General features: G+C 48.0%; 1 protein-coding gene across 1 annotated transcript in view; it reads left to right on the forward strand.

Annotated features, from left to right (window-relative positions):
- Window positions 1-10,159: 10,159 nt before the first annotated feature.
- The window catches only part of WIF1 (WNT inhibitory factor 1), a 42,100-nt gene continuing 37,642 nt past the window's right edge, over window positions 10,160-14,617 (forward strand). The window contains exons 1-2 of the mRNA XM_081022404.1: window positions 10,160-10,537; window positions 12,842-12,981. Of these exons, the coding sequence (XP_080878530.1) occupies window positions 10,372-10,537; window positions 12,842-12,981 (306 nt within the window). The 5' untranslated portion in view covers window positions 10,160-10,371. The remainder of the gene's footprint in view (window positions 10,538-12,841; window positions 12,982-14,617) is intronic.

Below are 14,617 nucleotides of genomic sequence, written 5' to 3' on the forward strand. Positions count from 1 at the left end.
GGTGTCTCCAAAAAATTTTGCACATCACTTGGGAAGACAGGAGAACGAACGCCAGTGTAGTGGAAGAAGCAAAGATCATCAGTGTCAAAAGCAATGATTCTTCAACATCAACTTTGTTGGACTGGTCATGTTGTTCAGATGGCTGATTATCATCTTCCAATGCAACTACTCTATTCCAAACATAAAAATGGAAAGCGTAATGCCGGTGGTCAACAAAGAGGTTGGAAGACTCTCTCAAGGCAAATCTAAAGAAATATAGTATTAACACCAACAACTGGGAAACACTGGCTGTGAGCACTCCAATTGGAGAACAGCCTTTACCAAAGGTGTCGTGGGCTATTGAAGAGGCTTGAACTCAGGATGAAAGGGAGAAAGGTGCTAAGAGGAAGGCACGCTTGGCAAACCCTCACCGTGAACAACTCCTGCCCGGAAAGCTATGTCCCCACTGTGGAAGGAAGTGTGGATCCAGAACTGGCCTCCACAGTCACTTATGGACTCGCTGTTAAAACTGTGTTCATGGAAGACAATCTTACTCTAGTGATCACCAAAGAAGAAGAAGACTCTTCTGCACTGGCCCATAGCTGATGGAGGTGAGGGGGGTGAGCAGGTGAAGGGGAAGATCACTTTTGGGAGGCAGTGAGGATTCCACTAGAGAGCCTGTTGCAGAGGCTAAGAATATAAGGGAAGTCCTGATGGAGCAGAGCAGACGTCCATCTCAGTTCCACAGCAGCCAGTCACTTGTGGAGATCCTTCTTAATTGTTGGCAACCGGATACTCTGTGGCAGATATACTGCCCTGGGCAGAGCAATCTAAGCTGCAGGAAGCCAGTGTAACTTACGCCAGGGCAATTTATGCCAGTGTAACTTACCCCTGTTGCAAACTCCTTTCAGGAGTGTGGCTGCTGCCAGCTAATTCAGCCCCACCCAGCCTTTTGGAGGGAAAACAACCTTTTAAAATGGAGTTTGACTTACATCAGCCTTTTTGTAACTTCTACTGGGTTGCTAGGTCACATGACACAGCGGAGCAGAGTTTGCAACAGGTGGATGTCTCCCTTTGCCTGACTGAGCTCAGACTCAGCCAGCAATCCAAATTCAGTTCATCCTGACAGATCTGGGGCTTGGCTGGCTCCCTACATGTGGAAACCCCATTCCATTTAGCCATCATCATGGCATTTGATAACCCTGTCTAGAATACGGCTCTAACTTGAAGTTCCCCATAGCGTGTTTTTCAGAAACAGCTACAAACCCTTCCTCAGCCCAGGGTGACTTGCATTCTTTGCTTGTAGCCCTACACCGTAAACCCCAACACCCTGAAAAGAAGAGAAATGTTGAGCAGAGAGAGCAGTTGCAAAATACAAGCCAGAAATCCACCCCCCAAGCTTGTTGAGAGAGAACAGAAGCCTCCTATGTCCACAGCAGCCGGCTCTCCTCTCTGTTTGGATGCCAGCCAGGTTGTTCCCCAGAGATCTGAAGACAGTTTGGGACTTGGGCTGAATGAAATCCCATCCCAAACCTTGCTTCAGAAACAGAAGGTTTTCCGTTCCGCTGCTGGAAATGGCTGTACTTGAACAAAATAATCTTCAAAGAGAAACTCCAGTGTGAAAAATGTGAAATTGCAACTCAGTCATCAGGTTCAGTTCTAGCAGCTATGATCGTTTCTTAATGGTAATTAACTTAGTGTTAAGGTATTGCATTACCACCAATGATTACAATTGTGGACGGCCATTGTGCATAGATGTAAATTTTAATGTGTCACTTGACTGCATTGTTAGCATGGAAGCTGTCAACTGAGGATAACACTTTTTGTTCCTGATGAGTGGTTTCTTGCAACATGGTAAATTATTCTTTAAGATACCATGAGATCCTTGGTTGTTTTTGCTGCAACAGACTAACAGAGCTGGTGCAACAACTAATTTTCTTATACACTTACCATGCTCAGCTGTTTCCTTACCAGGGGGCGCCAATGTACCACCTTATGGTATAGTAGAGCAGGGTTTCCCAAATTTGGGTCTCCAGCTATTTTTGGACTACAATTCCCATCATTCCTGATGCTGGTCCTGCTAGCTAGAGATGGTGGAAGTTGTGGTCCAAAAACAGTTGGAGACCCTGCAGAGGACAAAGACACAAAGGACTCAGCTATACAGCTGCATATACTATATAACGTTTTAAGTGTGTTTTAAGTGCATTATACAAACGTGACACTAGATGGCGATGATGAGCTGATGGCAAATTCGATATATTTTTCAAAACTTTTTTTTTTAAAAAAAGCATTTTCACAAGTCAGCCATTGCTGTTAGTTTGTCCCTGAATCTTAGGAACCTTATGCTGTTTGCGCGGACCCATTAAAAATCAACATGGTGAGTGAATTGAACTATCAGGCCCAGTCAAGGAAATGATCGCAGCAGTGTCTCTCATTTCTCTATCCTCTTCTAACTGGTCATGATGCCTAGCAAGCAAAGTCTCGAAGTTTTGAAGGACAGCAGACATCGGTGAACCAAGAAACTAAATTCAATCTCCCTTCTCACCTTTTTCGTTTTCATTTTTTCCCTCAGAGGCGGCATATTTTCTCAAGGCCTTTTTAGTTGCTCCAGGGAAAGCAGAGGGCCTCTGTTTGGCCTGTCGGTCGGATTAAGCCCAGAAGGCAAACCGGGGTTAGGACAACCCAGGGGGAAGGAAGGAGTCGATCCAGAAACAGCTTGGGGGTTTAGGGAGAACATTTTATTTGTTAGGTTTTCAGACTGCTCTTCCACAAAAAGAGTTCAGAGTGAAATATATATGCTTCTCCCATTTTTATCCTAACAATGACCCTGTGAGGTAGATTAGGCTGAGAGGATAGGGCTGATCCAAGGCCATCCAAAGTGAGCTACACAGCTAAGCAAGGGATTGAAACCCAAGTCACAAGTCCAGTGCACTCAAGGCACTTCACTTGTGGATGCTGACAGGGAAAACACTCACTGACACCCACATCTGGATTGCAGCTGCGATCCCTATAGGCAGCTGCTTGTAGAAATCATATGTCGGCTACATGGGAAGCTCAAGTGCAGTAGCAACCTTTTTTTTTTTTTTACAGCTGAAATGGAGAAGATGATCTTTTTTATTTTACTACTTTATAATGTATGTCCCCCTTCTCAGTCGCTGTTTCCAAGTGGCTGACATCATAATTGGAACAACGGACAATTGCACTGTTTTTCTCGTGCTTCTGGTGTTTGGTCTTCAGAAACAAACGTAGAGACTAGGACACATTTTCCAACATCGTTAAAAAGCAACGGCAGCAGGCAAGAAATACGACCGATCTGAATTAAGCTCCGATCAAAGCTTGGGCAAGTTGCTGTGTCTTAGCAACAAAAAGTATTTGAAGAAGGATAGAGGTTGGTTGCCAGCATGGCGCAGTAACACCTTTAAGGGCTTCCTCTGGTGTCTACTAGCACTCTGAACTCACCCACCCAAGTAGCTGCCCTGTTTATCATAAAATGGTGAGAGAGGTTGTCTCCCCACCTACCATACTTTCAGATGTAGAAGGTGTTGAAGGAGGAAACCAGATTTGTGGTGATATGTTTTGATTGGGCAACGCTGACAGCAACAATAGCAGGTGGGAAACTCTCCAAGCATGTGACGTTTTGAAACCTAGGTGACTGAACCAACTCTCAGTCTAACCTACCTCACAGGGCTGTTGTAAAGATAGAACTTAGTAGGACATAAGATTTCTGAAAACAACAAAGAGTGCTTTGCCACTTCAAAGGCTTACAGATTTGTTAGCCTATATCAGGGGTCAGCAAACATTTTCAGCAGGGGGCCAGTCCACTGTCCCTCAGGCCTTGTGGGGGGCCGGACTATATTGGGGGGGAATGTACGAATTCCTATGCCCCACAAATAACCCAGAGGTGCATTTTAAATAAAAGCACACATTCTACTCATGTAAAAACACGCTGATTCCTGGACAGTCCGCAGGCCGGATTTAGAAGGTGATTGAGCCGGATCCTGCCCCCGAGCCTTAATTTGCCAACCCATGGCCTATATGAACCTTCTTAGACCATTAGATCTTAATGAAGGCATTCTCTGGATTCCTGCTTTGAAGGATGCTTGGAGAATAATGTCAAAGAACCCACTCACAGAATCACAGGTCATCTAGTCCAACCTCCTGCAATGCAGAAATATTTTGCCCAACATGATGCTCGAGCCCATGCCCCTGAGATGAAGAGTTTCGGGCCCTGGTGACTGAACTGTTCCAGGGTGTGGCCTTTGCAATTGTGGCTCCCCATTTGTGGAGTGAGGGAGCTTCACCTGGGGCCTTTGGTGATGTCTTTTGAGTGGCAGGTTAAAAAAAAATGCTTTTCCCCCTCCCCGCTCCAAGCTTTTGATTGACTACAACAATGATGTTGTGCTGGGAGCAGGGAGTGGGTGGCACTGTGGTCTAAACCACTGAGCCTCTTGGCAGTGGCGGAGCTTCAGTGGCGGAGAGCAGGTTGGGGCGAGGCTGGCGTGCTTCCCGGGGGTGTGGCGCACCACCCGCTGTGGATATTTCACCCCTCCCATGGCAAGAATCTACTGACAATCTTTCCAGAAAGGAGGGGGCGGAATCTGCTCATCGCTTCTTCCGCTCCAGCTTGACTCAAAAAGAGTCTGAGTGTTATCTGTGCAGAGAGAAGATGACTGCTTAAGTAACTGTAACACTCATGCAGTCCGGTAGCCTCCGATAGTTTTTAGTTAGTTTATTTTAGTTTTGCAGTAGTTGTAAAAAAATAAAGAAGTAATGCTTCAGAGCCGTCGTTCGTGTGGTTCATGCTCTGCTGTGCTCCGCTGACTTTGGAACTGAGTTTCGTGCTAACAGCTCTAAGTTGTGACTCCATTGCACTTAGACCTGCTTCCCTGCAGTGGAAGGTCTCTGGAAGTGCTTTCCCAGCTCACCTGGCCCAGTCGGGGCTGAAGAGGTTGAGCCCAGTCGTTGGCACCGGCTCAAAGGCGAAGCTGACACCCGCAGGGGCATGGCATGCATCCTGGGGGTGGGGCGCGCCACCTGCAGGGGCGTGGCACCCAGCGCAGGCAGGGAGGCAGCCGCGATGACACCCCACCAGGATCACACTGCCAGAGGCGGTGCGCTCCCCCCACACTCCTCTTCCTCCGCCAGTGCCTCTTGGGCAGAAGGTTGGCGGTTCAAATGCCTGTGACGGGTGAGCTCCCGTTGCTCTGTCCTAGCTCCTGCCAACCTAGCAGTTCAAAAGCACACCAGTGCAAGTAGATAAATAGGTACCACTGTGGTGGGAAGGTAAATTGTGTTTCCGTGCGCTCTGGTTTCCGTCACAGTGTCCCATTGTGCCAGAAGTGGTTTATTCATGCTGGCCACATGACCCAGAAAGCTGTCTGTGGACAAACACTGGCTCTGTGATGGCCTGGGAATCTGATTCAAAGGCTGAACCGGAGGAATCCCAGCCTGCACAGGAGTCCCCGCCTCCAGGGCCGGCTGAGCCGGGGCAGGGGCTTGAATCTGAAGGGCCTGCACCTGTGCCGGATCCTCAGGAGCAGACACCAGATGAATCCACTCTGGCTCCGGGGGTGATTGAGGACCCATTGCCTGCAGGTGCTCCTCTCCCAGTCCTGTAAGGGGAAGGTGAGGCTGCCTCTGGGTCCAGTAACCCTCCAGCCTCTCCTGAGCTGCAGAGGCTCAGGGCAGAGAGGCGGAGGGAACTGGTTTCTCTCAGGAAGAGTGCTCGTCTTAAGGCCAGGAGAGGCGGGTCACCTGTGGGCCGGGACCGCCCCTGGCCTCAGAGAAGATAAAGGCCAGTCAGCCCGGTCCCAGGTTGCGGGAGCAACGACGTTGGAAACCTGTCTCTACCAGCACCCAGACCTGTCTTTCCGGAGTTCCCGACCACACCCGGCTTTTTGCTTTGAACCCGGCTTCCCCCTTGGTGGACAATCTCCAGACCCTCGGCAGCCCAGGACCGGACTTTGACCATGCCTCACGGTAACCCCCCCAGGACCAGCACACTAGCAGTTCAAAAGCACACCAGTGCAAGTAAATAAATAGGTACCACTGTGGCAGGAAGGCAAATGGTGTTTCTGTGCGCTCTGGTTTCCGTCACAGTGTCCCGTTGTGCCAGAAGTGGTTTATTCATGCTGGCCACATGACCCAGAAAGCTGTCTGTGGACAAACACTGGCTCCCTCGGCCTGAAAGCGAGATGAGTGCTGCACTCCATAGTCGCCTTTGACTGGACTTAACCGTCTAGGAGTCCTTTACCTTTACCCTTTTTTTGTTGGGATCAGGGGCTGCTTCGTGTGTGTGTGTAATGAATTGCATGTGTTTTGGCGTACATATGTTTTATATCAATATGCTTTTATTAAAATATATCTTTACTCATGCTTATTCTCTTACATACGATGGAGGTCATTCAGAAAACCTTTTGTGTAACAAGCAGCTAACAAGTTCATTCATAGATAAATAAATTAAAAGCAACAAATAATAGGTTTTAAGATGCCAGAAGACTGGCTGGATCTAGACACATCAAAGAAGCGTTTCAGTTCAAAGCATTGTCAATTTAAACAGGGAAAACAGGTAGAGAAAAATGAGACTCTACATCTCCATCTGGTGGCACAATGTTGTATCTCACATACAATGCATATAAATTGCTTTCTCTTTACCAGTCTAGCTGGTCTCTCTGTTGTTTTTCTTGCAAAGCACCAGCGTGACTACCCAGTAGCACTTCATTGCGGGCGCATGTGCAAAATAAATTTTGGGGCAGCACTCCCTGTTTAGTTTGACTGCCCACAAGTATCTAATTACATGCCTTTTCACTTATGATTTATATAGATTTTTAGCAGCTGTGTTATATGCCTGGGCATTAGGAGATGTTAAGAAGGTTGCAGTGTGGGACAGTAATAAGCTCTTCTACACATGCAGTTGACAGATACTTTATCGCTACAGTAATAGATTTATTATTACTTTAAATTTTATTACATGAAATGTTGCATCGCTTCTCCTAGGAAAAGGTAACAGGTGCTCTCTAAACGAAAAATACTTAAAAGCTGATGTGGCGTTATCGCAAGAGACACATATTTTAGTGGATGATTAAGACAGAATATGTAGACACTGAGCAAGGGAAATATATTATAGTAGTCCTTCTAAGAATTCTAGGGGTGTGGCTGTACTTGTTCATAAAAATGCTCCCCGTTCAGTGCTACAAACTGTAGCTGGCTCAGACGAGACTTTCCTTATAAACAAGAGTGATTTTCAATTTAGACCAGCATCCTATGCTAAAAAGAAAACCCCATGATTAGATGTTTAAAAGTCTGCAGCATTCTTAAGCGGGGGGAAATGCAAGATCTCTACTGATGAGTAACATAATCATGAAACAGCTTTATTTCATTGTGGCTGAGCCTCAATAGGTGCGTAAGATTGTAATAATTGTCTTCAGAATGTGTTATTAGGAATATAAACCACTAGAGGGCCACGTTACACCAACATCAGTTAAGCATGCACAAACGCCTGTTAAATAATGGCATGTACCAAAGCATCCATTTGTCAACTTCTTAATGTATGTGGAAAATCAAGGTCGGTATCCAGGGCTGAGCAATGGGATTCGTCTTTCTGCTTCCCCTGCGCTTTCCGCGCCTCCTTAAAATCTGTTCTGGGGGTTCCAGCCCTCCAGGGCAAACTTAGGAGAGTTGATGGAGGGGAAGCCCAAACTGCTTGCGCTTGCAGACCACCTGAAAATCTGGACGATGCAGTGACAAACTCTCCCTCCAAGCCCAGGGACAATCCGCAGCCCCGGTGACTGCGCGGAATGGCCCTGATGATTGACACCTGCCACAAGCGGCTTCAAACTTCATCCTGGAAGCTCCAGCTTCCTGTTGCTTCCGCGAGGTGTCCCCCTCCCCTTCCAAACTGCCGGGTGGTGGAGAAGATGTGATACTCCGGACCCGACCCATTGAAATGAAAGGATTTCACCTAAGGGCATGGATTTTAACGGGTCTGCGTCTCTGAGTACGAATTACTTAGAGAAGCCTGCAAGCACGTGTTGCGGGAGGAGGAGGGGTGGAAGCACAGTGTCATAATAATAATAATAATAATAATAATAATAATAATAATAATAATTTATTATTTATACCCCGCTGGGTTTCCCCAGCCACTCTGGGCGGCTTCCAACAAAACACTAAAATACAATTTATGTTGTGGCCCCAGGAAACTTTATTATGATAATATTGTATTTATCCAGGGGCACAATGGCTCAGTACATCTGGCTGTGAACCCTAGAAGGTTGGTGGTTCGAGCCCACCCAGGGATTGCTGTGGGACACTAGATGGCCCCTCAAGTCCCTACAATTCTACAGACCCTCCAAGAAATGGAGTCCAGGGACAGTCCTGGATTTACAGAAGCCCTCTCGGTTTCTGATTTGATCCTGGAACATGGGCATGGCCAGAATTTTTGTTGGGGGAGGGGACAGGCTGGGGGGGGCAGAACATCTGATTTGTATTGATTTAGGAGGGGTAGTTGCCCCCCCCAGCTACGCCCACGCCCCAGAATGTCCCGCTTTTCCTTAGGACATCCCTATTTTCATCAGAGACATTTTGGAGGGCGTGGAGTTAACAGACCAGACCCTATAGCCATCTGAAGACATGGGGGAGTTTTGGGTTTTTTAAATGTTTAATGTTGTATTTTTTTAATCTGTTGGAAGCTGCCCAGAGAGCACAGGGGTGAGCAAATTTTTTCAGCAGGGGGCCAGTCCATTGTCCCTCAGACTTTGTGGGGGGCAGGACTATATTTTGAAAAGAAGAAGAACAAATTCCTATGCCTCACAGATAACCCAGAGATGCATTTTAAATAAAAGGACACATTCTACTCATGTAAAAACACGCTGATTCCTGGACCATCCGTGGACTGGATTTAGAAGACAATTGGACCAGATCTGGCTCCTGGGCCGTAGTTTGCCTACCCATGGGCTGGGGCAACTCAGTCAGATGGGTGGGGTGTAAATAGTAAAAATGATGATTATGATGGAATTGTTGTTTAGTCGTCTTAGTCCTGTTCGACTCTCCGTGACCCTATGAACCAGAGCATGCCTTGGAAACTCTCACTTTCTTCTCAAAGCTTCTCCTTTTTTATGTCCGTAGAGTTTTCTTGGCAAAATACTGGAGTGGTTTGCCAGTTCCTTCTCCAGGTGGATCACATTGAGTCTAAACTCTTGGCGATGACCTGCCCATCTTGGGTGGCCCTGCATGGCATAGCTCATAGCTTCTCGGAGTTATTCAAGCCCCTTCGCCTCCATAAGGCAGTGATCCACGAAGGGGGGGATGATGGAATTTGTTGCAGGCACTCCTGTCTTCCACTGCCTCCCGCAGTTTGGTCAAACTCATGCTGGTAGCTTTGAGAACACTGTTCAACCATCTCGTCCTCTGTCGTCCCCTTCTCCTTGTGCCCTCCATCTTTCCCAGCATCAGGGTCTTTTCCAGGGAGTCTTCTCATGAGGTGGCCAAAGTATTGCAGCCTCAGCTTCACGATCTGTCCTTCCAGTGAGCACTCAGGGCTGATCTCCATAAGAATGGATATGTTTGATCTTCTTGCAGTCCATGGGACTCTCAAGAGTCTCCTCCAGCACCATAATTCAAAAGCATCAATTCTTCAGCGATCAGCCTTCTTTATGGTCCAGCTCTCACTTCCATACATCACTACTGGGAAAACCATAGCTTTAACTATACGGACCTTTGTTGGCAGGGTGATGTCTCTGCTTTTTAAGATGCTGTCTAGGTTTGCCATCGCCTTTCTCCCAAGGAGCAGGCGTCTTTTAATTTCATGACTGCTGTCACCATCTGCAGTGATCATGGAGCCCAAGAAAGTAAAATCTCTCAGTGCCTCCATTTCTTCTCCTTCTATTTGCCAGGAGGTGATGGGCCCAGTGGCCATGATCTTCGTTTTTCTGATGCTGAGCTTCAGACCATATTTTGCGCTCTCCTCTTTCACCCTCATTAAAAGTTTCTTTAATTCCTCCTCACTTTGGAATAGGATGCCCCTATTTTCCTGTTGGAGGGGCTCGTTCTATTATTCTATACCTCGCCCTGGCCAGAGTCGCTTCTCCGTCCTCGGTGCCACGGCGCCCCCTGGCGGAGCTGAGCAGCACCGCTCCCATCCGCCGTCCCCCGTCCCCCGCACTTCGCTCTCCCCCACAAGGGCACGTCCCCCTCTCGGAGGAGTCCCGCTCACAACTGCGGCGCCTGCCAAGAGGCAAACCCACCTCGGGCAGCAGCAGCAGCAGCGGCAGCAGCGGCAGGCGAAAGCAAGCAAGCAAGCAAGCAGGCAGCCCGCCTCGGCGCTGGGAGAAGCGTGTGCTGGAAGGAGAAGGACGGAGCGAGCAGCGCGCCAGCAGGAGGACTTTGCCCGTCCGCATGGCCGAGGGAAGGAGGGGAAGCGGCGGCGGCGGCGGCGGCGCCTTGTGCTGGGCGCTCTGGCTGTGGCTGTGCCTGGGGAGCCCGCCGCCTGCGCGCGCCGCCCCGCGCCAAGAGGACACGCTCTACCTGTGGATCGACGCGCACCAAGCCCGCGTGCTCATAGGTAAGGCGCCCGGCGGGAGGAGGGGGGGCAAAACAGCCACGGGATCCGCCCCCCCCCACGCAACAGTTTTGTGGCAACTGAAAAGACATCAGGTTGTTGTTGTGGCTGGGGAAACCCAGCCAGATGGGCGGGGTATAAATAATAAATTATTATTATTATTATTATTATTATTATTATTATTATTGCTGCTGTTTGGCAATCGGGTTCATTAGCAGCACCAATAAAGTCATGGGGTTTTTCATGGGGGGAAAGTTAAATGAGAGCCTGGGGGCGGGGCTGGCATTAGGGTGCCAGGACGTGGTATGCGAGGAGAAGCATAGCGTGAGACTCTTCGTCTCAGGGTGGTGGGTTTCAAGCCCCGCGTTAGGCAAAAAAAAAAAAGTTTTTCCTGCGTTGCAGCGGAGTTTTTCCTGCGTTGCAGCGGGGTCAGGCTAGATGACCCGGTGGAGTCTCTTCCTACTCTCTCGTTCTGTGATCTCGCCATAAACAGTCTGGAAGCTGCGAAAGTCTGCTTGATCGGATGCCGGTTTCATCCATTCACATGAACGCCAAACGCAGGAATGGACGTAGCCGGGATTTATGTTGGGGGGGGGGGACGGACGGACGGAAACCCACCTGCCACCATCCTCTGCGTGGCTCCGTCTAGCAGCTCCAGAATGAATGGCCTCCACAACAGTTGTTTTGAATTACTTTCTTTTGACTGCAAGTGCTCAGGAAAAAAATTGTCGATACCTTTCTGCAATTTCTGCTTTAAACATTATTTTTATTTATTTGCTTGGTTTAGGGGAGTGCAGCCGTCCCCCTGCCTGCCCCCTCCCCGCCACACCCCTGGTGCGGAGGCTGCGAGGAGGAGCGTTGGTCTTGCAGTTCCATCAGTGGAGCGTGAGACTCTTAATACCAGGGTCGTGGGTTCGAATCCCGCATTGGGCAAAAGATTCCTCCATTGCAGGGGGCTGGATTAGATGACCCTGGGGGTGGTTCCTTCCATCTCCACCATTCTGTGATCTCACCATAAACACTCTCATCTGGAAGTGTCGTAAGTCTGCCTAATTGGATGCCAGCTTCATCCGTTCACATTAAAGCTGGACATAGGTCTGTCCAGCGCCACTTGGCATCCAAGTCTGTTTGCAGAGCGATCCTATGCTCAGTTTACTTGGAAGCAAGGCAGTGCTGGAACGATGAAGGGGAAAGTGGGTGGGGAGCCTTAATGAAACCTGTCAGTCCCCTCCTGATTCACCCGCCCACCTCCAAAGTTTAGCCCAATCTGTCTCTCCTAAACAAAGTTCTGGAAATGAAGCTAAGGCAGCCATCACAAATAATAATAATAATAATTAATAATTTATTATTTATACCTCGCCCATCAGGCTGAGTTTCCCCAGCCACTCTGCGCGGCTTCCAATCAAGTGTTAAAAACAATACAGCACTAAATATTAAAAACTTCCCTGAACAGGGCTGCCTTCAGATGTCTTTTAAAGAGAAGATAGCTGCTTATTTCCTTCACATCTGAAGGGAGGGTGTTCCACAGGGCGGGCGCCACTACCGAGAAGGCCCTCTGTCTGGTTCTAATGGGGCTAAATTGCCCTCTGCCCGTCTGGTAGTTCTGATTAATTTCCACTGTATTAAGTGGGATTTACTCCCCCATAAATGTGCATAGGATGTTGGCCTTCAGTTTGAATGGATTAGCATTAAGGACTTTGGGGGGGGGGGGAGAGAAGCAGCAGCCCATGAGCTTGTGCCAAATTCTTTAAATGTTCCAGTTCTTATATGTGTCCTGGGAAAAAAAAGGGAAGGGGCGGAAGAGGGAGAAATCTCAGGGCCTCTTCATCTGTGCCACATTTTCTGCACGGTAAAGCACTTCTGTGCAGCTCAAGGAGAAACGGGGGGGGGGGGGAGAGAGAGAGAGCAACTAGATCATGTGCGATGATTGCACGAGTGCATCTCCCCCCCCTCACCGAAAGCAGCCCCATGCTTTCACAATCAAAGCCACATGTACGCATTGTCACGGTGCTCCCACTCACATGGACCTGTTGCAAAGCGTCAGTGCACTGTGGCCAATTGCGGCTCCCTTGCCTGTGTACGCGAAGGTATGTGTGCATCCGTTATCACGCATGGCGATCTGTATAAGGTTTCCCCCCTTTTCCCTCCAAAGAAGTGCTTTCCATGTAGGAAATTTCAGAAGCGACCCCCCCCCCCCCGGAGTCTTGCCTGCCTGCGAAAGCTTCAGTGAAAAAAAAACATTTGCTTTTCATCCTCCATTACGATTAATCTCCCACCTGTTTTGAGTTAATTGGTTTTGTTTTACAGGCTTTGAAGAGGATATTCTTATTGTTTCTGAGGGGAAGATGGCCCCCTTCACCCACGATTTCAGAAAAGCCCAGCAAAGGATGCCTGCCATCCCGGTCAATATTCACTCTATGAATTTCACCTGGCAAGCAACTGGAAGGGTAGGTAGAGTCTGGGATTGGGAAAAGTTGGCAAAGAGGAGCGCAACTTCTGACCGGTGAGGGGAGAAGAGCTGCATGTTTAACCAGAGCAAATATTTAGTTTATGAAAATATTCGCGGAAAATATTTCAGTGATGTGCCAAAAAATCACTACAAAGTGGTTCCTTGAATCACCTGTCATAAGAAATATTAATAAATCACATCTATGACACGCACAAGTATACAGTGTTCTCTCTCTCTCTTCCTCTCCATCTTCTTTGAAACTTTGTTCCTAAAGTGGAAAATAGCTCACAATCTCATTCAGAAATTATCAGGTGTATATGGAAAGGTGCTGAAAACATGACACACACACACACACAACTAGAATGTTTAGCAGGCAAAATACTCAGCGGCCCAGAGCTTTGTAAGATAGCTGATCTTATGCTTTATATAACACTCCATACTTGGAAGCATTTAACAATTACATTTGCCATTCATAAGGTGCTTTTCCAGTGCACAAGGCCCTTCATGTTGTTGTTGTTGTTGTTGTTTAGTCGTTTAGTCGTGTCCGACTCTTCGTGACCCCATGGACCAGAGCGCACCAGGCACTCCTGTCTTCCACTGCCTCCCGCAGTTTGGTCAAACTCATGCTGGTAGCTTCGAGAACAGTGTCCAACCATCTCGTCCTCTGTCGTCCCCTTCTCCTTGTGCCCTCCATCTTTCCCAACATCAGGGTCTTTTCCAGGGAGTCTTCTCATGAGGTGGCCAAAGTATTGGAGCCTCAGCTTCACGATCTGTCCTTCCAGTGAGCACTCAGGGCTGATTTCCTTCAGAATGGATCGGTTTGATCTTCTTGCAGTCCATGGGACTCTCAAGAGTCTCTCCTCCAACACCATAATTCAAAAGCATCAATTTTTCGGCAATCAGCCTTCTTTATGGTCCAGCTCTTACTTCCATACATCACTACTGGCCCTTCATGTAAATAATATTAATCATCTTTGCAAGTCGCCTGTAATAAATCAGGATGGGGGGCAGACTGCACAGCTTCAGGTAGAGGTGGCCAGTTAGGATAAATGCTACTGAAGTAGATTGGCTAATTATTTGACTTATGAAGCCTATTGCTACCCACCATTACAGATCTGAGCTTGGAGGTGAGAAAAAGTGCCTTGCTTAAAGCTATCTAGTGAGTGGCAGAGGCAAGCTTTGAAGCTCTTGCTGCTTCAGTCTCATACTGCACCATCCTACCCATGCATGTTTAATCATACAATCTTAGACCCTGTTGGGTCATCTAGTGCAATGCAGGAATCTCAGCTAAAGCATCCATGACAGATGGCCACCCTGCCCCTGCTTAAAAGTCTGCAAAGAAAGAGGATCTATCACCACTCGTGGGAGTCTGTTCCACAAATCGAAAGCAAGCCCCACTGTCTTCAGTGGGGATTACTTGCAGGAAAAAGCACACATAGAATTGTGACCTTACTCGCTAAGTTGCGCTAGCTCTTAGAATTCAGTGCTGTTACCTGTCCGCTTCAATATGGCATCCATAGATAAAATGAAGACCTTCAACCTTTACTATGCATTTGATATGTTTGTACCAAGGGAGGTACTATGAGACAACTACTCTGCCCAGGCAAATTTGCAAAGCACTGTTTGCAAATGAT

The sequence above is a fragment of the Podarcis pityusensis genome, assembly GCF_964106645.2.
Source record: "Podarcis pityusensis genome assembly, chromosome: 10".
NCBI classification, from domain to species: Eukaryota; Metazoa; Chordata; class Lepidosauria; order Squamata; family Lacertidae; genus Podarcis; species Podarcis pityusensis.